The sequence below is a fragment of the Protomyctophum parallelum genome, assembly GCF_964188405.1.
Source record: "Protomyctophum parallelum genome assembly, chromosome: 20".
Lineage (NCBI taxonomy): Eukaryota > Metazoa > Chordata > Actinopteri > Myctophiformes > Myctophidae > Protomyctophum > Protomyctophum parallelum.
Window position 1 is genome coordinate 13931045 of NC_139718.1, and position 25591 is coordinate 13956635.

The 25591-nt window shown below is 44.7% G+C and overlaps 2 protein-coding genes across 3 annotated transcripts in view; one reads left to right on the top strand and one right to left on the bottom strand.

The window, feature by feature from the left end:
* Positions 1 to 25591, top strand: part of mnat1 (MNAT1 component of CDK activating kinase) — a 59857-nt gene that overhangs the window by 18980 nt on the left and 15286 nt on the right. For both annotated transcript variants that reach the window (XM_083791480.1, XM_083791481.1), the window contains exons 7-8: positions 2263 to 2394; positions 25168 to 25289. In XM_083791480.1, coding sequence (XP_083647606.1) covers positions 2263 to 2394; positions 25168 to 25289 — 254 coding nt within the window. The remainder of the gene's footprint in view (positions 1 to 2262; positions 2395 to 25167; positions 25290 to 25591) is intronic.
* LOC310877563 (DNA-directed RNA polymerase II subunit RPB1-like) lies at positions 15999 to 21833 on the bottom strand (the record flags this gene model as incomplete). Its single annotated transcript, XM_083791473.1, has 1 exon — positions 15999 to 21833. The coding sequence occupies one exon, from the start codon at positions 21831 to 21833 to the stop codon at positions 15999 to 16001; it is 5835 nt and encodes a 1944-aa protein (XP_083647599.1).

Sequence of the window (25591 nt, forward strand, 5' to 3'; positions counted from 1 at the left end):
GAGCAATTGTTTTTCTTGTCCACCTTTGGAGTTACATCATGGCATGGTAACTATACAACTCAAACCACAAAAAAGTGGTCTTGCCCTAACCCACCCTCTCCCTCAAGAGACCTTGCTGTCCTGCTTTGCCTGGTTAAAGTAAAATACAAATAAAATAAAGCGTTGTGAGCTTGTAGATCTGCTATTTTTGCCAAATGTTCAACCCAGAATAGGGATTATTGGTGGGGGGTAGGGCTGGGGCGGTATGGGATTTTTATTACCGCGGTTATTGCCGGCCCCCATACCGCCGGTATATATATATATATATTATTATTTTTTGATGGTGAATAATAAGAGGGCTAATAAAAGTTACAGGTATGGTGTGTGCGATATTAATTGTGAGATTACCATAATGACGGTAATCATTAAAGGACCACTTTTGAACCTATCTTCATATAATAGGTCCTCACTAATAGTCATGATAAAATGGCACGTTTCTTTCTACTCGGTCTGTGTCACATAGGAGGCCTAATCTAATTGAATACCCCTGCCATAAAGCATTACACTTTTTTACAAGAGGGTCCACCATTTTCAATTCATCATATCATTTTGTACACTATGCACTTCTATAAAGCCAAAAACAGGAAATCATCATAAAGGAGGTAAAAAGGGGGAAAACGTATACAGTGAGGGGGGAAAGGGGTGGGTGGAGTCAAGGGATTTACATCTTAATGACAGTTGGTAGGGCGTTCCACATTTTTGTGGCATAGGAGTGAAATGAATTTAGGTGGACCCTCTTGTAAACAAGTGTCCACTCACAGTTAACAGTCTTTGTATTGAGTTGTGCTTGAAATGTAGTGTAATTCTGCAAACTGTTAATAAATATTTTAATCAATCAATCAATCAATCAATCAATCCTTGTTTGTGCCGAATCTGGGTTGCACATGGTTTTTTGAACTCCCTCTGGTGTTGTTGTGTTGCTGGCATGATTAGACTGACTGAGCGTCACTGTTTATTATGATACACTTTTCATTTCATTAAAAAAAAAAAAATCATTTCATAAAAAAAAAAATAATAATTAACCGCGGTAATGAACCCGATACCGCGGTATGCGTTACATACCGGCGGTATGGCGGTATTGCGGTTATTGCACCCAGCCCTAGTGGGGGGGAGCATATACAGAGACATTTAAATATAACCTGAAGTTACCCAGCTTAACAAACTATTTAATAATTGAATTAGGATTCAAAGAAAAAATACTGTAGATCAATTTCCATTATACAACATTTCCATTATACAACAGGTCGTTTCGAGGAAGCAATCTGATTGGTTGAAACAGCCTTCTAGCCGTGGATCAAACGAGCACCACTCCACCCCTAATCAAAACAGAATTCAGCTGCTCTGTTTTTCCAGAGCGCAGCAAAAAATGTGTTTTTTTTCAACGATCTTCTTAGTTTTAAGGGTAACTGTTGTATAATTGCAACATTACACTCGAGGGTGTGGTTTAACGTGATTATTGCCACTTTAGTGACGCTTGCAGAACTCGACTACGTCTCGTTCCTGACCACATCACTGTCGTGACAATAATCACGTTAAACCACACCCTCTCGTGTAATATTGCTTAATTAGATGTCATTCAGTTTGTTTTGCTATGCTAAGTCATGGCTCCATGCGTGCATCCCATCAAAGACGTCCTGTTTCTAGTATGAATGTCAAGCCTGTGTTTGTGTTTCTTCACCTCTACACTTGGCAACTGTCCAGCAGAGAAATTGAAATGTCCAACCTTGTCTTTTAATGAAAGTGAAGACAATGTAATGACCTTGAAACACTATCCCCCCCCCACACTGCCAGTCGGCCAGACCATGTTAACATGACTTGCATCAATAATATGGTGCCTCAGTGAATCCCATTCTGACAGATATTGTTTTGGACAGAGTTCAATCAAGTGGCTTGTGTTCTCAAATCAAATTGGACTACAGTCATATATGCAAATGAAGCTCAATATAGACATGCTGCACATATTCAATAAAATTCGGTTAATGTCGTTGCTAATCTAATCTAATAAATTGTGCAACTCCCGCATCAATGTACTCAAAAATAGAAGAAATTGAAAAACATATTCGGAGAAATAATTGAAACTTAATATTGCTTAATGTTAAAGCAAGATGGCACACAGAATAGATGTAGCAGCTTTAAATTCATCAACACAATGATGTAGCAGCTTTAACTTCATCAACGTAACGCAGTGCATTGTAACGTGTGATACAACTTATGTTTCCCCAGGAGCGCTCGCAGCTTCCTGCTACCCTCTTATTGGCCCAACACAAGGACCGTGCTGCCCAGCTGGAGTCTGAGATTGAGAAGCAGCAGAAGACAGTCAAGCCTGCCACACTGTTCTCTACTGGCATCCTTATGGTGAGTACAACAGTACCAGGCATCTGGCCAATATATAGCTGTTTAAAAGCTTCTGTATAGTTGCCATTCAGTCTTCATTCATGAATATGAGCACAAACTCAAAAGTTAGATTTCTGCCCAATCGCCAGACTGGACTTAAATCATGTGTAAGCATTGTGAATACTTGCGCTTGCTTTACCCATTTGCAGCACATGGCTAGCATGCTTAGTTAACCTACGTATGTATGTTAGCAGGTTGGCTGACTTCTGGGCCTGTGCACATTTTTTAAGTGAATCACACCTTTTAAGGGACATACTGTAGGGCCTACTGAATGCATTTTATTTTCACATGTGAAGAAAATGTTTAATAGAGGATTGCATCCGGTGTCCCTCACACCGTAAAGTGGGAGGAGCTAAGACACGTGCCTCCTGCACCCTTACCTAAAGACCAAACCAGTAGGTGAGACACGTCTGACACAGACAGTCTCCTCTTGTGTGTGTAAGGGCAACGCCGGAACAATGTTTGGACCTGGTTCTCTGGACACTATCCAGAGTTCATATATGAAAATGGCTTTAATGTTGGCTGCTTGTTGACGTTAGGCCGATGCTAATGCTTCTGAGCTTCAAAGGGAGGACGTTCCTTAGTGTCTATTTAGTGCTCCTTTTGTACAGGCCCTCATCCTTCTCAGTCATGTCATCACATTCCTCCAGGCAGCCATCGGGGCCCACAGAGGCTGTATGAGGGCTGAAGGTTCTGCCAGGTCCCTGTGTCGGCTTTGTGCTCATGGTGTCTGTTTTTCATTCGTTTATTTTCATTTTAGTGTGATGAGATAGTCTCGTGTCATCACCCCCTACCCCTGAAAACGCACTCATTTTTGCACACGCACGCGCGCACACACAAAACAACCCTCATGGGGCGTAGCTGCCTTCCCACGGTGAAGTGTTGCTTCGGAGAGATCTCTGCTATAGTGCTTACTTAGGTTTGACTTGGAGCCACAAACTCAAGGTTTTGACACACTTACTGTAAATTGGCCTACTGTACTTAAGTGAAGCTTTCACTCTCACCATTGTTCCTGAACCATCCAGCTAATTTGATTTCAGATACGAGATATTGAAGTGATATAAACGTTCTCTTGATTTTTTTTATCGATGTTAACTATTTTTCATTACAAGGTTTCTGCCTGACAGAAACAATTATTACATGACCGCACTCGACTGCAAAGTGCTACAGAGGGTGGTGCGCACGGCGCCATACAGCGGTGTCCAAGATGAACCCCAGACACACAGACAGACCCTCTCCTAAGACAGACTTATTTTTTTACCATGCTACCAGGTAGCACGTAGCATATTTGACTATATATTGTGAAATGAAGGGGATTGGCCCATGCTTGCCGAAGTGAAATTTGCCCCAAAATTCAACTTTAAGGCAAGGCACAGGACACAAAGTTGCTTCGCAACTGAAAGATCCACCCCTTCACTTGCACAGAATGGCAGTGAAAGGGACACAAATATTCAATTAGAGCATGTGTGACTGTATTCTTCTTACTCCTCCAAAGTTAAAAAGAGACAATGAGCCCATCCATTTTACCGAAAGTGGAAAAGAATCAACTCCAGATACTCTCGATCCAATGGAGGATATTTATTTCTTCTTCTCTGCCCTTGATATGCAGCGTGAAGTTAAACTTGCTGATGGAGAGAGAATCAGTATGATGGTGTTGCTCTTGGCTACAACTAGGCCTCGTTTTTCCTCACCCCCACCACCCCCCCGTCCTTTTTCTCTTCATCTTCCCAGCTCTAGCTGCTCATGGTGGGGTACAGCTCTCACCATGTGTGTGTCTGTCTGCCGGGCTTCGCAGCGAGACTCGGGTCGGTGGGGAACGTGCGGTTTTGGATTTCCCTCCACCTCTGCCGGTTCCATGAGACTAACTGTTGTTTGACTTGGTGGGGATTCAGCCCAGAGTGGTGGATTCCTGCAGAACCCTGGAATTCATTTATTTATCTGTTAGTTTGTGGTCTTCTGTTCCAAGTAGCGCTTCAGTTTTTCATCAGCAGAAATTAAAGGGAGAGCAGGGAAAAAAAAGAAAAAACACATTCTTAAAAGTCTGGGCTGTGTTTCCATGAGAAGTGTTTGTTCAGGGGTTAAGCTGATTTTGTTCTTCAGTGGCCATCGTAGTGTCAATATACTGCTGTCTTCTGAAGGACAAGTGCAAAAGCGAAACGGAGGGAATATGATGAAGATTAATGTTTGGAATTGTGACTGATTTATGACCTCTCGGCCTTTCATTTCGATGTGCTGCTGGTTATGTAAGCTCACCAGTTGCAGAAATCCCCCCCCCCTTCCCCCTGCACGCGTGCGCGCACACACACACACACACACACACACGTCCCCTTTGACGGTTCCAAGGTCAGCCGTCACAGGGGAAAAGACATCTGTGTGTGTTGTTTTTCTAACCATCCACTCCGTGGAGCGTGAGGATGCTGGCTGCCCATCGCACCTCCAGCTTGGGCCTTTAAAGCGCAAATAACATGCATTTTAAAACTGCTTTTAATATTTAATAATCATATTGTCTATGTCCCTCAAAGTTATTTCTAATGGTTTGAGCCTCAATCACCACTCTGATATAACCAGGCCAATTCTTTCTGGACTTTGAAAGCAGTTTTAGCTGCAGTACCACAATGTCCTGAGGTGGAGAGGGTGCTGATATGCAGATTATTTAATATTTGAGTCATTATAATACTCATGCTAGATAAAACCAGGCTTGTTTCCATTCCATGCCAGCTTGGAAAATCAACAATGGTGGACATTGTAAACAAAGTGGAAATGCAAATTTGCAACTGAAGACTGAAGAAGAGGAGGAATTATACAAAGTAGGGTGACATTGATGACATCACGATGAGACCAAAATCAGTCGAGCTGTTTCTGAGAGCAATTTCCGTTAAAACACCCATATGACATGAAGGCCTGATTGTTCAAAATTGGTTATTTGTGGGGATAGAAAACACACATTGGAGCCCCAAAAACACAAAAGAAATTGAAAAAGTTGAATTTTATGTTATAGGTCCTTTAAGTAAAATAGGATCTAATGGACGGTGCACCTAGCTGTGCCATGGTGTTTACTGGCCCTGCAGCAGACGTAGCTTCAGCAGTGATTGGCTTATACGGGGTGATCCCCTAACATCTCCTCTGTGTTGTAGAAATGGTGGTATATGTATGTTGGACTTGTTAAGGTGACTCCACACCAAGCAAACTTGTTCAGACTAGTCAAAGACAACTTAAAACTGTCAGATTGCAACAGACAGCATTTCTTAATCGGCACAAAACCAGTCGCCCGACGAAACATTATTTTTCCCCATGCAAATTTAGTGGGGTTCCGTCTCTATGTTAAATTTAGTTGTCATTTACAACTCATGTAAAAGTTTCACTTTCAGTACTAATTTGAAGGTGAGGGTCTATAGAACCATTTTGGTTCGAGTGCCAATCACCAAAATAAAATAATTGGCCTATAGGGGGCGTAGTCAGGTGCCAACCCCCATCAGCCCTACCAAAATATGTAAACTGTTGTAACTTTTGATTAAATTATCCAATCTGAACATATGATATATGTATGGATTCACAATCAGGAGTAGCATTTGGTACTTAAACCTTATTAGACATATAATATTTGTTTCCACCCAGTATTGGTGTATATCCACAAACATAGCAGGAAAAACGAGATAAAAACTAGTAGTGGGGTCCCTAGACAGACCGTCATTTACAACTCAACAAAAGTTTAACTTTCACTTCTAATTTGTAGATAATGACCTATAGAACAATTTTAGTTCGAGTGGCAAGTCTACAAATTAAAAAAAATATATATTTTTGCCAAATTTCCAAAATGGCCAAAATCGGAATTATGTTTATTTGAAAAATGTCTTAATTTTCTTATATTGCTGTTTTTTCTTTGTTTTTCTTGCTATATCAAGTTAATCCTGTGTGAGGAATCAACTGGATTTCAAATATTAATGTTTTGAATAATCTGATATAGAAACAAAATAAAGATGGCTGCCAATGTACATTGAATTACTACATTACGCCTAACTTCTATCCTGTTGAACCTAGAATGGTGATGTTGGTGCCTATACCTATGTTATCATGAATGACTAATTGTATAAAAACAAAATACATATAATGGGACAATATAATATTTCACACAAATGAGACAATGCAGTACATATGTGGGGAACTAAAGTTAGATATTGGAATATAATACATCACTCCTGTGTTACATTTGTTTATTTACTTTTTTTAGTTATACTATGTACTGCCACTATAGGGGGTAGAGTAGCAGGTGTGTCTTAATTGTTCAGACTTGTTCAGTTCCTTCTCTACGACTGGCAACTGGATTTGCAAGAGGGCAAACAAGTCTTTCCTCAGTTTGCTTTTGGCACAAAATGCACAACTGCCATTTCGTTGTCCCAGCCATAACAGACAAATACTTTATCCAGGTTTAGTTTTCTGTTGGGGTCATATCATGAAAAAATATAGAAAATATTATATTACTATATTATTATATAACTTTTGTATTTAACAGTTTGCCTCAACATTAATAGATACAAGAAAACAGTCAGCAGTGCATATAGCTACATTCACATTTACCATTGTAATAATAATGAAAATAATGAAAACACAATTTCTTCCTCAGCATAATTGCTATACTGTAGCTAGCCTTTAGTTTTAGCCTGTGCTATAGCTACAGGCTACTTTGGTTAATGCTAGCTCATACTATTGGGATGTAGTACTTTGGCCACTTATCCCACATGACTATCCATATTCATAAAAAACACTTTAGGATCCTTCATGACATGTTTAACTTTTTTGCTTACCTTCAAAATATCAATACCACAAGAGAGCAATCAGTGCAGCTCATGCTCTTCTGCAGTATGCTTAGTCTTATAACTAACAAGCTACCAAGTCTGAACATAACAATTAAGACACACCTGCTACTCTGACCCCTATAGTGGCAGTACATAGTATAACTAAAAAAATAAAATAAACAAATATAACACAGGAGTGGTGTATTATATTCCAATATCTAACTTTAGTTCCCCACATAATTATGTACTGCATTGTCTCATTTGTGTGAAATATTATATATTGTCCTATTATATGTATTTTGTTTTTATACAATTAGTCATTCATGATAACATAGGTATAGGCACCAACATCACCATTCTAGGTTCAACAGGATAGAAGTTAGGCGTAATGTAGTAATTCAATGTACATTGGCAGCCATCTTTATTTTGTTTCTATATCAGATTATTCAAAACATTAATATTTGAAATCCAGTTGATTCCTCACGCAGGATTAACTTGATATAGCAAGAAAAACAAAGAAGAAACAGCAATATAAGAAAATTAAAACATTTTAATTCCGATTTTGGCCATTTTGGAAATTTGGCAAAAATATATATATTTTTAAATTTGTAGACTTGCCACTCGAACTAAAATTGTTCTATATGTCATTATCTACAAATTAGAAGTGAAAGTTAAACTTTTGTTGAGTTGTAAATGACGGTCTGTCTAGGGACCCCACTACTAGTTTTTAGCTCGTTTTTCCTGCTATTTTTGTGGATATACACAAATACTGGGTTGAAACGAATATTATATGTCTAATAAGGTTTAAATACCAAATGCTACTCCTGGTTGTGAATCCATACATATATCATATGTTCAGATTGGATAATTTAATCAAAAGTTACAACAGTTTACATATTTTGGTAGGGCTGATGGGGGTTGGCACCTGACTACGCCCCTTATAGGCCAATTATTTTATTTTGGTGATTGCCACTCGAACCAAAATGGTTCTATAGACCCTCACCTTCAAATTAGTACTGAAAGTGAAACTTTTACATGAGTTGTAAATGACAACTAAATTTAACATAGAGACGGAACCCCACTAATTGCAAAAAGAAGCCTGCAGCGCAGTTTGCAGTGTTGCCAGTTCTGCTTATGATAAGCGACTTTGGGCTAGTTTTTCTGTAACATAGCTTAATATTCATAGTTGCCCGTTGCTTTAGTTTGGTTTTATTTCGGAAGTGTAGTTGCTTATTTGGGCTTGCTTTTGTGTGTTTTTTTTTATTGCGGATGTAATAGGGCTTTTTTGGCTTGTTTTCATAGACCTGGTCACTTGATTCACTCACAGAATCTGGCAAGCTAGCTTGTCACCAAACTGGAGCCTCTGCAATGCACCCGCAACAAAACAAAACACACTTTTTTCCCCCCGCTAGCTTTGGAGTTTATCAATTGGTATATGAATTGGGAGTTGACATTGAGAATAATTATGGTGTCTAGTTCACACTGCACGAGTAGTCGGCACTGAAAGTCTGCAAAATCGTGAACGAATCTGTGCAATGTGGAGTTGGCTTTAGCCAGCAGCATGCAGAGGCCCTCAGATTTTGAGATACCCCTCCCCGAGTTAGAACAAAACACAACCATGTTTTTTCTTATCTTTAGGGTCTCCCATTAATTCTTCATGAATTCATGTGAACTTTTATATTGGGGCAAAAGTTTTTAAATTGACAATCTCTGAACAAAGCCAAGCCAGTCTGAATAGGGCAAATGTGACAAAGAAAAGCCTATAACTTGACAATGCGATCTCTATCTTCATTAAATTGGCTGAGGTATGAACCAGGTGTTTACACTACATCACCAAAGAGTTGGAATGTAATTTACCTAAATAAATACCAAATAATATTCCTTTAAACAAATAACACACTTTAGTTTGCTCAGTGGTGTTTCAAGGACCCGGAAGAACGCTCTACTACATTTTTTAGATTTGGACACCATTTGGTGTTAAAAATGCGGAAGTGCTAACGAGCGCTCCGTGTTAAACCCCAGCTGCGTGGGGTTTACTCGTGCTAAATGCCCGGGCAAAAACCCGCCCGCCAGCAGTTCCAGCTTTGACCAGTAGAGTTTGGTGGCTTTAACGTTGGCCAGCCGCTCTGGGGGCTTGTCTGTAGCCCATTGCAGTTGAGGGCCGTCATGTAATTGTTTCTGTAAGGGCAGAAACCTTGTATCTCCATCTTTAAACGTCTTATGTTTTTTTTCATACATTTCATACATTGATGCCCTACAGTGCCCTACAGTGTAACACAAAAAAAATGTGAAAATAGATCAGCTTTAATAATAATAAAAAAGGAACATTCTTTAAGTTTCCATCTGACAGCAATGCAAAAACGGTTACTTTTAGGTCGGCTCCTTTTTCTACTTTTTTTCCTACTTTTCCCCCCAAAAAGATTTATGTTAAATATGTTTACAATTATATAAAATATCTTTTCAATAATATTTGTATAGATTTTTATATTTCATGACAAAACAAACACAGACAGCTCAGCTCACACGTTGCAATACAAAGTATACAGATACTGTACATGCATACACATACTTGCATAGAAGAAAAAAAACGTTTAAAATGTTTTCAATCCCTTGAACTTGAACTTGAACTTCATAATACAACCTTCCCGTTTTCCCTAAACAGAGAAATAAAAAGATAATCTCTCTTTGTTGTCTGGGAGATTCTTCTGTACATTTCATCCTCAGACAGGATGAGACAGGGACCTGGGTTACATCCACTGCATACTGCTGGATCTTCCTCTCATCAGCATCACATATCTTCTCCATCTCCTGTCTTCTCCAGCTGAGCTCTAGTTTTCCTCACAGTATATAAGAACTCTACTCTACTCTCTTACACTGACACCAAATGTAAAAATCACACCTGTGTGAAGTGAAGGGCGCTCTTATCATCATACAATTGCATACATCATCTCATTCCGGCCAATCACAATTTGGGTCCACACTTTTGTCTTCACAAACCCTCAAAGCTGGACATAGGAGGGGCTAGTGTCTCAGTTTTATAATAGAGAAGTCAATGGCTACGTCATAGACTGACCACATTATTAGACCCTTTAAAGCTGTGTTTCTCAAGCTATGGGTTGGGACATATTTGGATGCATTTTTTATTTTTTATGAGTAACATGGGTCTATTGTTTTCGCGTAGATGCTCGACAAAGCCGAATGCACCACGGCAGATTCAAACCCACAACCTCTGCGGTGTATGTTTATTTGACATATCTGTTCGATTTATGTTCAATCCCCAAAACACAATTAAATCGTTAAAAAGCAATTACTTGTATGACAGTTAATCATAACTGAAATGACATGATCGTGACTGCTCTAAATGCGAAAAGTATGAATTAGCCTTCAGTTTGCTGATGATTGTTGTAATATTGTCTGTCTCCTGAAATGCTTGAGGCTTGGCCTCTCCTGAGGGAAAGTAATCTAGGTCCAGGTGTGATGTGAAGAGAGGTGGGATGGGCCTGGTCTTGCCTCAGGAATGGAATCACTCAGAATAATCCTTCACTTTGTAGGCACTCTGTGGAACAAAGGCACATGCACAAATGTGTGTGTGTGTACACACACACACACACACACACACACACCCTCACACACACACACACACACACACACACACACACACACACACACACACACACACACACACACACTTTGCCCAGCCTGGTGCAAACATCCTTTGAAGACCAAAGTGTCTTTTTGAAATAGACATCCGCTGAAATCAAAAGATGGCGTGTCTATGTGGGAGGGAGGCAGAGAATCACTACTGAAACAAGCTCCCTGTTGTTGTCTGAAACACACAGGATTGAACCTGAGTGCCAAGCATTGTGAAAAAAAACGCATGTCTTCATTTACTTCCTCGTTGCTGCATGAAAAAAATAAATGTTGACACGAGTCGGGTTGCCGCATGTATTAGCATGTAAACCACGCAGATTAGCATGAAAGCCACACGTTGGTCTAATGGTTATGTGAACGTTACATGAAGTGCACTGTATACGCTGCCTTTGCTTCCATCATCCTGTCTGTTTGCCAACCATGTTGTTTATTATAGTTCTCTAGTCCTGTGGGTCCTCTGTATGAGCGTGTGAATGACACACAGCTGCCACTGTGTCCCGTGCCTGCAACAGCAGCTGACCGCTGGGGAATCTGTCCACCTTGGAACGGCTTTCAGCGCTACCTTAAATAAAAGCCCCCCCCCCCACATGTTCCTCGCAGCTGACAGACCTGACAAGACTGGCATCGGCAACTAATGAAAGAAAGATGCACACAAACACTCGCACATAAACAGAAGAAGAAATAACACACACACACACACACACACACACACACACACACACACACACACACACACACACACACACACACCACACTGTATTCTGCCAGGTGCGGGTGAAAGTTTATCCCCAAACATAGATGCGTAGCTGGCTGAAATAATCCCTGGGTTCTCTTTGGCTTGTTTCCCTTCTGCACTTAGGGAATGGAATTTAAGTACAATAGAAATATCAAATGTACGCACGCACGCACGGTGTGAGCATGTTTGCTCAGGCCTGTTTTGCTTGGTTGAGCTGTCCTCTACGGTGACCTACGTTCGGTAGGCAGGCATTCCCGTCACTGCAGGCTAAAGCTTTGCTCAACTCTGGCAGACTGGCCCAACCTGTTCTGCATGGGAGGTTGTTCACTTCATACAGCCTACTCCCCCCCCCCCCCCCCCCCCTTCCTCCCATTCATTCTTTCTCTCCGTCTCTTGCTTCCCTGTCTGTCGTCTCCATACTTCTGTCTCCACTCTCTTGACTCAATTGCTGTCTCAAATTATGGCATACGTCATTACTGGTGCCAGAGATGAAGATTTGCAGTCTAGTGCTAAGATACAGTCTTAGATGTGCGGTGTGGGTGTGTTTCCATTTACATCCAAAACATTGATTGACATTCATTCTGACTTAAATGTCATTCGTTGATGGTTCAAGGGGTTGTTTTATGTGGGAGAGAGCATGACCCTTGCCCTTTGGCCCTTGCTCTTTTATTGGCCTGTTGGCATGCAGGTCGACGGCTGCAGGGGGGGGGGGGGTCAACTGAACTCAGCAGGGTAAAGGAGAGCCCCCGGACCTGATTGGCACTAGCATGTGTGGGCATTCACACCTCTGCCCCTGGCCTAGCCCTGTTTATGTCGGCCACCCGGCTCCCTTTGCCCGCGACTAGTCTGGCCCGGCCCGGTTCAACGGAAAAAGGAGTTGTCAGCTTTAGGCGGCTTTGTGCCGGGGCAGCTGCCACCGGTCAGATGGTTATATTTAAACTTGTAAGGGAAGAGGAGGCACTGCGTGGGCAGAGGCGTTTACACTTGCTACTTGCTGATCAGTGGGCCAGTGGGGGCACAAAGCTCTTTATCCACACAGAAGCACGGGCAGTGCCAGGGCAGAGGGTGGGGTATGGGGGCTGAGGATGGGATGGCACTAGACTGGCTCCCTGACTGTGCTCATTAGATTTATCCCCGATACAATTAATGATCACTGTGCACCGCTGTAATTATCACTCACATAGTGATGGGAGCCCATCGACTCTACTTCCTCTATGGCTCTGACTGGAATAACTGTCGACCCAGCTACTGTACTCTGTGTGTGTGTGTGTGTGTGTGTGTGTGTGTGTGTATGTTTGTGCACCGTGACACTGTTGATATTTTACCAGAGGTGCTGATCGCAGGTTTGTCTCTCATGACCTTGAGATGTCATACAGAGCTGCAGAGTCAGGAGGCCTCTGGAATGTCAGAAAACAATCTGTCCTGTGTGTGTGTGTGCATACTGTGTAGCACGTGTACCTGCCGGTAGTAAATTCCCTTCGACACTGTGCCAGAGATCAAACCCCACAGCTGTTGATCCATGCTGGTCCTTTGAACAGTGGTTAAGACAACCCCTTGTTTGACTAATACACTCTTTAATGCGCGCACACGCACACACACCCCCTCAGCGCCCCCCATGGTGTGCGGATGGATGCAATGTTTAGCATTGCATGCCCTTGGGAGTCACTGGTATCCCACACAGTAAAATCTAGAGTGTTAATTAACTCTGAAGGTGTACCAAATGCACTACGTTAATTTAACTAAGAGTTAAACTAACAGTCTGGATTTTGTTCTGCACAACTGATACTAAATATAAACGTTTTCTCATTTGGGTCCAGAATAGCCTTGTACAAACGAATGCCCAATACACAGCTGTTAGACGGCCTCAACCCCATCACTTATACTCAGACAATCCAGTGAAGACGAACAAGAGATTTGAGAGGATCTCCATGGCATCTCGTGAGACGAATGCGGGCAAATGCGATCACAGAAAGCATTCAAACGAATTCCCTGGCGAGCGCCGCGGCAGCAGTCCTATCTGCCACCGTGGCACCCTGCCGCGCTGTGCTCGGAACTGGAAACACATGGAGCCGGTGTTAGACGGTGAGCGCTACTCTAACCTTATGAGGACCCGAGGTGCAGGAATACTCCCTCTGGTTCGTTGTGATTTCCTCAAGTTTTCCTCCCCCGTGGTTTTATGAAGATGGATAGTCCCCAGAGTTTGGTTTTAGTGTCACAGGGGGCATTATCAGGGTCTTAAAAACCAGCAACACACACTCAGAAGCATGAGTACACACACACACACACACACACACACACACACACACACACACACACACACACACACACACACACATTATATTCCATAGGTAGTGAGATGGGCCTCTGCAATGTTGAAAGCAGATGTTTATGTTGGCTCCTTTTAGTAGTAGTAGAGCACCAATGGCCCCCAAAATCCCACATGCCTCTGCTCTGCTGGACTTAGCTATTAGCACTATTTCACTCTGTTTAACCGGAGCATTTGGACAACAACAACACCACCACATATCCAGTGATCCACACTGGCTTTTAATAGAACGCGATGAGTTCATGATTTAGAGTTTCAACACCTCCAATGTGAGTAGGGGAGTGGGGCACTGCTCCCTCTCATGCTGAACCGCAGCAGGCAGACAACTGTTCCAATATGAAAGACGGACGGGTCCATTTTCAGAGGTGTCACTTGATGGCTGTAAAGATTACTTTTTACTGTTCATTATTCATTGTCAAACATGACACGGAGTTATTAAAAATGTCCTTTTAATCATGAACAGAAGGTTGTCGCTTGAGTGCATGTTTGCGTTGATATTTGTGCCAATTTTCAAGGTGACCTTAGAGTAGAATGCAACAGAATCGCCTCTAGGGTGATGGCTGGCTCAACTGTGCTCTGTTATTTTAAAGTTTTGATTTATTATTGTCTCTTAACTTCTTGCTTTAAACATTTGATTTATTATTGTCTCTTAACTTCTTGCTTTAAACATTTGATTTATTATTGTCTCTTAACTTCTTGCTTTGTCTTTCAACTCTCTAAACTCAAACCTTTTCTCCTCTCCTCTTTCCCAGTTTGCCTCTTGGACTGTCGTAGTGTTGGTGGTTATACAGTGCTGAAAGTTTGAAAGAAGACGGATGGAGGGACTGGAGGGAGAGTGACTTGTCTGGGTTTCATTATGGCTGATTTATACTTGGTTGCACGCCGGTGTCTTGCACTGAACATAGCCGATCTATAAGCTCACATCACATTGCAGTGTGACACGTTGTGAGCTTGTAGATCAGCTATTTTTGTTATGTGTGACACGTGCAGAACTAAGTATAAATCAAGCTTGTGCATGTCGGCAGGGCTCAGCTTAGTCGGACAGATGGGACGAGGCAGAGGGCCATCGGCACCAGAGGATAATAAAAAAAAGAAGAGAGAACTTTTTATTTTTACTCTCTTATTCACACAGAATAGTTAACGTGCATGTATCCGCCTGGGTGACGGCAGACTGCTGGCCGAGCGCTGGCGCTCCACATATGGAAATCGATGTGTTGTACCAACTTGGTTCATTTGCAAGTGTGACTCGTGTCGCGGCAACCACACTAGTAACTATCAACACAATAACAATCGCACTAATATTTTGTTCAAGAAGGGACAGAGAGAAGCAATGCTTATATTGTCCGGCCCCCTTCTTACCTTTACATATATTGTAAAACAATATATTATAATACAAAAATGAAAAATGTATATAATGATGATAATAAGAAATAACATTTTATTACATACAGTAATTGTAAATCCATCATATTGAAAGTAATAATTTAACTAAGTAATAGTAACGAATAAAAAGACATCACAGAGTAAAACTAATCCTAGTCAATCAGCTGTTCATAATTTTGCAGGAGTGACTGCTTATAGCAGTGCTTGAACTGTTTAATATTTTTACACAGTTTAATGTCTATATCAAGATTATTCCAGAGTGTAACACCATATATTGAAGTGCACTTTTCTTTTCAGTGTTGAAAAAAAGTATGACCATATAGACGGCCATTAATATTGATGACAAACCAAGGATCTCCATATATGGGCATACCAGGGATTGTATTAGGGCATCGTCTATGAATGCCCATATATGGAACTTTTTTAATTTATATGGTCATATATTGACATTACCACATATTGGCTTAATATTGATGACATCAGGGATCTCCATATATGGGCATAACAGGGATTGTATTAGTGCATCCCATATATGCCTATACAATATATGGACCTCTTTTATTTTTTACCCTTTTGGCCATGGCCAGGGTTCAGGGCCATATAGATTGTGTCTTGGGTTTGATGATGTGAGAATAGGGGGCAGCCTCAGCTGCTGCCACCCTGTCTCCGTAGCAGCTCAGTTCTCGTCGTCGCTGTCGTCGGGGCTGATGGGGCTGTATGGGGGTGAAGTCGTGTTGTAGCCAGGGGGAGGTGGAGCTGTAAGTGGAGCAGGACTGGTGGGCGAGAATGTGGTGGAAGTGGGCGAGTACTTGGGCGAGGTGGGGGAGTATTTGGGGCTGGTCGGGGTGTAGGTAGTGGTCATGGGGGAGTAAGTGGGTGAAGTGGGACTGTACTTTGGAGTCGTGGGGGAGTAATTTGGAGAGGTGGGCGAGTACTTGGGTGATGTCGGGGAATACTTGAGGGAAGTAGGGCAGTACTTGGGCGAGGTTGGGGTATACTCCGGGGAGCTTGGGCTGTAGGAGATGGGGGTGTATTTGGGAGAGCTAGGGGAATAGGAGGGCGAGCTGGGGCTGTATGAGGCGGAGCGCGGCGTATAGGTGGGTGACTGGGGGGTATAACATGGACCGGAGGGGGAGTAGGATGGAGAAGTGGGAGAGTAGGAGGGAGACGTAGGGGAGTAACTTGGGGAGGTGGGAGTGTAGTTGGGCGAAGTGGGACTGTAGCTCGGGCTAGTAGGAGAGTAGGAGGGTGACGTGGGGGAGTAGGAGGGGGATGTAGGAGAGTAGGAGGGGGATGTAGGAGAGTAGGAGGGGGATGTGGGAGAATAGGACGGTGACGTGGGGGAGTAAGAGGGGGATGTAGGAGAGTAGGAGGGGGATGTGGGAGAATAGGACGGTGACGTGGGGGAGTAAGAGGGGGATGTAGGAGAGTAGGAGGGGGATGTGGAAGAATATGATGGTGACGTAGGAGAGTAGGAGGGAGATGTGCCTGAGTAGCTGGGCGACGTCGGGCTGTAGCTCGGCGACGTAGGACTGTAACGGGGAGAGGTGGAAGAGTACGACGGGGATTTAGGCAAGTAAGATGGCGACTTGGGCGAGTAGGAGGGGGAAGTGGCCGAGTAACTGGGAGAGGTGGGAGAGTAGGAGGGAGATGTGGGGCTGTATTTGGGGCTGGTGGGGGAGGTCGGCAAGTAGGAAGGCGACGTCGGGGAGTAACCTGGGCTCTGCGGAGTGAAGCCGCCAGGAGAACGAGGCTCGTATGCCGGGGAGGTGGGCGAGTATTTGGGGGACATGGCTCCACCTGGAGAGGGGATGTATGGGCTGACTTGGCCAGGTGACCCAGGGGTAGGTGACCATGCTGGTGAGTAGCCGGTCACATCGGATGCTGCACTGGGTGACAAGCCTGCTGCTCCCGGAGTCATGCCGCTTGCAACGCTAGGGGACCATGGACCGTATGCTGGGGTCGCTTCTGTGTTCCATGGGGTCATGGCAGGTGACATGCCACTCATGGGGCTGGGTGCCGAACCAAAGAACCCTCCGGTGGGTCCTGCCACACTGATGTCGGGGATGTTTGTAGGGATCTCCATGCCATATTTACACTTCTCTGCATCCAGCAACAGGTCGAAGCATCCTGTCCCAGCTGGAGCCAGCTGACCAAGCATGATGTTCTCGGACACACCCTTCATTGGGTCACCCTCTCCGTGGAATGACGCTTCCATCAGAACGTTCACCGTCTCCTCAAAGGAGCACTTCAAGAGAGGCCCTGTGCCTTGCCGGTTGATGCCGTGACGTGTGATGGCCATCAGATGTCCTCTGCATGTCATGGTGTCACAAAGTAGGGCCAAGTGACGATAGTTGACATAGGAACCGTCAAATGAGATGACATGGTACAACTCACGCTCCAGAGCCTTGCGCACAGCCTCGATACCCAGCACCGTGAGGATCTCCACAATGTCGTTGGAGGTGGTCCTGATGGGGTCCACGTCCTTCTCGCTGAGGACCCTCATGAGGCCCCCTCCGTCCGTTTCAAGGATCCATTCCTGAAGGGCCTTGAACTCGCCTTCCTCCGTGATGATGATCTTTTTTTTCTTATCCGTCTGGGGCAAGTGCATGAACACCTTGCTGATCTGCTCGATGCCCTTCAGTGTCATGTGTGTCAGCATGTTGGATTCAATGTATCTCAGGAAAACATCATCATCCATCTTGTCCTTCACCACCTCCTCGTCCTCCTGGAACTTCTTCTCGTCACTGTTCATGATACGTATTCGCAGAACCAGCTTCTCTGCATTATCGTCATTGAAGATGCAATTGAGGTCATTACCGAAACCTGCATTTATCTTCTCAGCGATCTGCTCCATGGTGAGCTTGCGGTCTGTCATGTGCTTGCGGTCCAGTTCGATACGCAGCAGCCAGGGAGAGATGCGCGTCACGTCAAAGTCAGGCATCTCATAGTAGACGTTCACCCATTCTTGGTCCTCATTCACGACTGTGCTCTGGGGGTTGGGGTCATAGTAGATAGCAGTATTGGCCGTCACCTTGCGCAAGGTGGCGTGCTCCAGACGACACAAGATGTCCTTGGCCCACTCTGCATCACGTGCCGCCTGGCCCAAGAGGAAGACAGTCAGCGAGGGGGTCTTGGGCCTCTTGGAGATGTTAATCAGCTCCTTGAGACGCGGCACACCCAGCGTGACGTTCTTGGCCGACACACCAGCGTAATGGAAGGTGTTGAGCGTCATCTGGGTGGCGGGCTCTCCCAGCGACTGGGCAGCCAAGACCCCCACCATCTCACCTGGGTGGGTAATGGACTGGTTAAACTTTGTTTCAATCTCTCCTAGGAGCCAATCAAAGGCTTCTGTGGAGAGGCGGAACTCCTCTGTCATGCGTCTGGAGCAGAGGGTGGAGCGCAGGTGGATGTTGAAGAGGAGTGTGGCGTTCTGCTGCGCCTGTTTGCTCAGTGGGTCTTCACCGTTCACAATCACCAGCTTCTTACTCAGCTCCTCAACACCTTTGACCACTCGAAAAGGATTGAGATCTGTGGGGGTGCGGATGTTAATTCTGAAGATCTTCTGGGCATTCCAGATCATTCTGGCCAGGTTGCATGGCAGCACCACCTTGCTCTCACCAGTGGGGAAGATGTCCCTTAGGATCTTTCTGTCTACCTTCATCTTATCAAATTCCTTCTCCAAGGAGCCCTGTACATGAGCATTTGTCATCACATCTTTCGCCACATCCTCCTGCAGGGTGCGCCTCAGTGCCCGGATATTAGTGTAGTCAAACTTAAACTTCTTTTCGAAGGCCTTGTTTGAGGGTTTGAGCGTGGCCATGTTTTGGAACTCCAAAGCTTCTCCGGCCAGGCCATCCTCACCGTAGCGCAGCTGGACCACCTGGTTTATGGAGTTACGCACCGTGGCATCATACTTCACCATCACCGACTCCATGGATTTGACCAGACGGCGCTGGATGTAACCAGTCTCAGCAGTCTTAACAGCTGTGTCGATCAGACCCTCTCTCCCTGCCATGGCATGGAAATAGAACTCTGTGGGTGTTAGGCCGGCCAGGTAGGAGTTCTCTACGAAGCCTCTGCTCTCAGGGCCATAATCATCCTTAACGAAGTGGGGCAACGTGCGATGCTTGAAGCCAAAAGGGATTCGCTTACCCTCAACGTTCTGCTGCCCCACCACTGCAATAACCTGTGATATGTTAATCTTGGATCCCTTGGACCCAGCCACCACCATGGACTTAAAGTTGTTGTATTCAGACAGGGACGTCTGAGCAGAGGATCCTGTCTTGTCACGGGCGTCATTGAGGATACGGTTGACCCGGTTCTCAAAGGCCTGCCTCAGCGTGTTACCTGGGGTCAGCTCCAACTCGTTGTTGTGTGCTTTCTCGATAACTTCTATCACATCCTTTTTAGCTTTCTTGATGGTATTCTGGATGTCAAGGTAAGTCTTTGCATCAGCAATAGAGTCACCAATACCGATGGAGTGACCCTCAATGAGCAGCCAGTTGTTAACCACAGTCTGAATGTTGGAGTAGAAGAGTCTGGTGATGTCGTGGCCCATCTCCAAGTAGGAGATGTGGACCAGGGAGCCAGCTGATGTTCCAAGAGACTTCTTACACAAGATGCCCATGATCAGCTCACCATTCTCCACTATGACCTTGGTGTCTCCTGGGGAGATGTGTTTGTAAGGTCCACTGTCCTCCTCGTCGGGATGGGTGCTGTGCGTTCGTATGACATTGATTTTTCCGGGAATGATGAGGCTGAATATCTGCTTGCCTGTCCATAGGGGGCGGGGCTTGAGAATGGCTGGCTGCGGCACCTTCCCGTCCCACGTGGAGAGGAACATGAGCAGGTTCATCATCTCACCCCTGTCTAAGAAAACGTCCCTTTTGGTGAATTTGCAGACAGCTGTGAGCGTATCCTGCACAATTCCCATGACAGGCCTGTTGGACTGGGGTGAAACAATCATGCGTGGCACCATGGCCAACTCCTGGATTTCTGCCTTTGTCTCGAGGGACTGGGGCAGATGCAGGTTCATCTCGTCCCCATCGAAGTCTGCGTTGTACGGGGCGGTCACACTGAGATTAAGTCGGAAGGTGGACCACGGAAGAATCCGAACTCTGTGCCCCATCATGGACATTTTGTGTAGTGTGGGCTGTCGGTTGAAGACAATAATATCTCCGTCGTACATGTGTCTTTCCACCTTGTAGCCAATCTGTAGATTAAGATCACCTGGTTCGGGGTGGAACCGCAGATCAATTCTGTCCCCATTATCACAGATAATATATTTGGCTCCTGGGTACTGGCTGTTGCCTCGCCGTACCAACTCTTGTAACCTGTCGATATTTAATGGTGTGACTATTTCTGGGAAGGTCATGTTGGCTGCGATGGATCGTGGAACGCCCACTTGGTCAATATGCAGATTGGGGTCGGGGGTGATGACAGTTCGAGCTGAGAAGTCCACACGCTTCCCCATCAGGTTACCACGGACACGGCCTTCCTTCCCCTTTAGACGCTGTTTGAGGGATTTGAGTTCGCGGCCAGACTTTTGCAATGCCCTGGGCAGGCCTGGCAGCTCATTGTCTATCAGTGTGGCTACATGGAACTGAAGGTCCTTGACGTCCTGTGCGATAACGTGAGCCGCAGCACCACTCTGCTCATGTCTTCTCAGTTGTTTGTTAATCTTGACTATATCAGCCAGTTTGTAGGTCAAGTCATCCTGGTTGCGGGCAGAGCCCTGCATGACTACAGCTGGCCTGACGGCCAGTGGAGGCACTGGCAAAACAGTGACAATCATCCACTCTGGCCGGGCGAACTTGGCGTCCATGCCCAGAATATTGTCTTCCTCGTCCGAGATGCGCTTGAAGATTTCATGCACACGGCCAGGGCTCAACAGGATCTTCTTCTCCTGGGAGTCCTCATTGACGTGCTTCCACTCGGCATACAGTTCCAGACCATCGCGGTGGATATGTGGCTGGTAGCGTCCGCAGCCACCATGGCCTTCCTCCGTGTCTGCCTCCTGCTGCTCTACTCCAAATTTGTCGTCCATCTCCTCTCCTCCTTCACAGATATTTTTGCCTTTGCACAACTCATATACATGTGCCAAGCGCTTTCTGGGCTGCCCTTTAGATTTGCACAGGATGTCTTTGATCTTTGGATTACTCGAATCCACTAACAGCTTGGAGCAAAAGAAGCACACACATCGGAGAACCTTCATGATCTTTGTTATGAAGCCCACATGGAAGACTGGCATTGCCAGCTCTATATGTCCAAAATGTCCTGGACATTCTGTCATGTTACCTGCACATGTTTGACACCTTCCAGATTGTTCGATAACCCCTTGCCTTGGGTCCATAAGGCCACCAAGTTTCCCTCCTGTGGTTTCGGGGTATTTGATTCCCCCTTCTGTGACAGACATCCGTTTAAGCTCATCTGGGCTGATTATTCCAAATTGTACTCCCTTGATGAGGCGCTGTGGGCATGCGTTGTCGCCGGAGAGCGTTCCATGCATCCTGTCTATTCAAAGAGACCTGTCTATTCAAAGAGACTTCAAAGCGTCCTCCCTCGGCACGCCGCTTTGTGAGAAAGGAACAGCTTTAAAAACTGTCACCAGGGCTCTGGCCAGGCTGCCGACGGTGACTGGAATCTCTCCGAAGGCAGCGATATACCAAGACCCTAGTTGTTTTTTGCAGTATATGGTGAATATTCTACGCGCCAGAAGTTATATAAACCATGCTGATGTCACTAATGATGACTCACACTGACATCACACGTTTTGGAAAGCATATATTAAAATGGTCTACTGGGAGCGACACGGCCACGTCACTCTGACTCAGATATAACCATATAGGTTCCCAATGCAGCTATGCCCAAATATGGAGTGTGTTGTCTAACTTCAGTGTCGTCATGGCACCAGGCGCAATCAAATCAGTCAGTTCCACAAAAGGGGGCATGCCCATATACAGTATGGGCATATACTGATAACATCAGTGATCTCCATATATGGGAATATTGGTCGGATTGGTGGTGTGGGGCCTCTAGTGATTTAGAACTAACTGTGCATATCGCAGTGGACATGAGGGAGCGTGGTGTGAGGTCTGTTGGATCGGCAGGTTGACAAGAACCACCGTTCCAACTGATATGCCCATATATGGGGCAGTGCCCGGTTTCGAGTCGGTCGGACCCACGGTTGTCCAGAACAAGAGGCAAGGTATAGAGGCGTCATGACATCATTCTGACATCTGCATAGACTCCGTATTTAGGCATGCCTAACAACGAACTCCATATATGGGTATAAATGGGACACAGACGTAACTGGGTGGGGCATGCATTGCCAACTTGCATCGTTCCATGTAGGTCAGTGCACAATGGGTACCGCTCTAGAGGTTCTGGACAGGGCCCCTGCCCAGCCAAATGATCACACCTGATCACCCGTAGATCTCCATATATGGCGCTGGCCTGTTCTGACATCACAATGAGGTTCTGACATCTGCATAGACTCCATATTTGGCCATGCATGATAAAGAACTCCATATATGGGCATAAAAGGGACACAGGCATAACTGTGGTGGGGCATGCATTTCCAAGTAGGCCAGTGCCCAACGGGCACCGCTCTATAATAGTGACACATGATACAGAGATCTCCACGAATGTCATACTACAGAATTACCGTGTGAGGCAAGAATTCCCTACTTGCATCGCTCCTGACTTGCGTGGTCCCAGAGTAGGCTGGTGACCACTTTTGTTGTTGATATATGAGGCTGTATTTGTTACTGTTCATTTCAAAGTGTGTGCAACTGTGCAGCATTGGCTGCTGGGTCCTATTTTTTTGTTGCCCAGCTTTAGTTGTTTTTATTGTACTCATGTATGCTACTATGCTTGTAAGGGCACAGAGCATGTGTGAGGGCAGGCGGTCGCTACGGGGCACATGTTACTCATTTAGTTGGTTTTCATCAGCTTCCCTCTGCGTTCTGCTGTTTATGCACCACAGTTCTCTCTTTCTGTTGCTCGCTCTCTCTATCCCATTCCCTGCTGCTCTCTTTATCACCTCTTTGTCTCTCGGTTCACTCTTCTGCTCTCTCAAACAGTCTGCATTTGTTTAGACCTGAGCCTCTTTAATTCCGGTTTCATTTCATTGTCATCGAGACTCCAGCAGGTCTTTTGCGTCTGACTGCTTCAATGTGGGAGAGAACGCAGTCGCCTGAACCGGCGTGTGGAACACCCCCCCCCCCCCACCCCCACCCCCAGCCTTTTTATCTGTGCGGCCTCAAATTGAACAGTCCTACAGCGTCCAGAACGAGTATCTCGTTTCTCACTCAATAGCCACGGTCAAGGGCATGAGAAACTGGAGTCTGTATTTCCACCGAAAGGCAGACAGATTGAAATCTCAGCCTTTTATTAATAACTATGGATTGGAAGAGAGTAAAAAAAAAGAAAAAAAAAGTACAGTAGTAGCTTCTGTACTGGCAAGTCTGACAGTTTCATACCCTCGATGCATAGAATGAGCAGCCAGAGCAGAGCTGAGATTACATAGTTTTAGGTGTAATGTGTGTAGGCCTCAACACACCTGCATACAGTCTTTAACCCATTTTGAGCGGGAACCCCTTTTGGTGGTTACATACATTGTTATAATTTAGCTATTGAAAAATAGCAGATCTACAAGCTCATAGTCTGCTATTTTTGAAAAATCGTTAAAATGTGCCTCAAAATTGTCATGATTTAGAAAACATTTCTTTTGAATTTTGAGGTCAGGCCTGAATGGGTTAATAATTTCTTATCTTAATTTGTAATGTTTTTTTAATTATACCATACCTTGTTTCTTAAATCTCTTATTTGTAAAGTGTCTTTGAGTTTACTCAAATCTACTTATTTGACGTAATATTGGGTTAGAGATCATTCAATTTAGGTATGGGATTAGTGTGGCTGTGGTTGGAGTAAGGATCTGGGGGCTGTTAGCCAGCATTTGGCCAATGAGATACTGTGACCTCAAACTCCCAGATGTGGAGGTTGTAGAAACTGGGAACTGATCCCAACTTGTATAAAATTATTTATAAAATTATTAACCTCAGTATAACCATGGATGAAAGTGAACAGTAACACTCATACATGCATGAAATTATGCTGTTATGCTTATCGCGACCAGTAGATGGGCTTTTTTCTGCGAGCATCAAAGCGTACATGAGGCTTTAGTTTCCCACTAAACCTGTGCACAGAACACAATCAAGAGACACCACCCTCTGATTTGCCAATCTCTGGCCAATGTGACTTATGATTTCTCTGGCGATATTCTTTATTCATGCATCATTACAATACTTACCCAGTCTTTTTGAGTTTTCACAATGTGTGTTTGTAGATATGTTTTGGTTTTCGAGCACCACAGGATTGTTCTTTTTCATATTTGTATTTCATCGTTTGCAGGGCCGGTGGGCTTTCCACACCGCAACCCAAATTTCAACAGCACGTTCTTAAAATAAAGAAAAACTAAAAAAGAGATTTCCATCTAAGAATCCTTGCAGCAGTTGATAAGTCAGCCAACACTGTGTATTGAACCACGACCAACATGCTCACTCACTGTTCTACTCATGACTCTTCCCAAAACCGACTTCGCTGGAACTGAAAAATGTTGTCTGACTAAAGTCTAATTTCCAAACCAGTCAGTCAAGAACTGGTGGTTGTTACCTCTCTGTTATGATTGACACTAAGCCCTGTGTCTTCATAATTGTTTTTCCGTTGCTTTGTCATGCTGATTGCGCATGAGGCCATAGTTTCCAATACTTAACAGCATGCTAAACAGAGACAATGAAGATTATTGTGTTAACGTTTTCTCTCTGCTGTGGTTTCTGCAGGGTCAGACGGTGTCTCTCGAGCCTATGGCGAGGATAGCAGAGACTCTCTATCAATACCAGCCCCTTCACATCGAAACATATGGGCCGCTGGTACCACAACTGGATCAACTCGATAGACATGGGTATGAAGTCCTGCACACACCTACACACTTCCGCTGCGTACATGGATGGGGTCATTTATCCGCTTCTTCAATACCACAAGAATATTATAGAGGTTTAAGTTTGCGTTCTGAGACAGAAGCACAGCGATCAGGTTCACTGCTCAAACAATAAACTGAAATCATAGGACTGATGGAATTTCAAATGGAGTTGGCTTGGAGCGAGAGAGAGAGCGAGAGAGAGAGAGAGAGAGAGATAATTGGTCCAGTCCTCACCAAACACAGGCCATCCATCAGATGGTTCTGCACTGCAACTGGCTGGCACT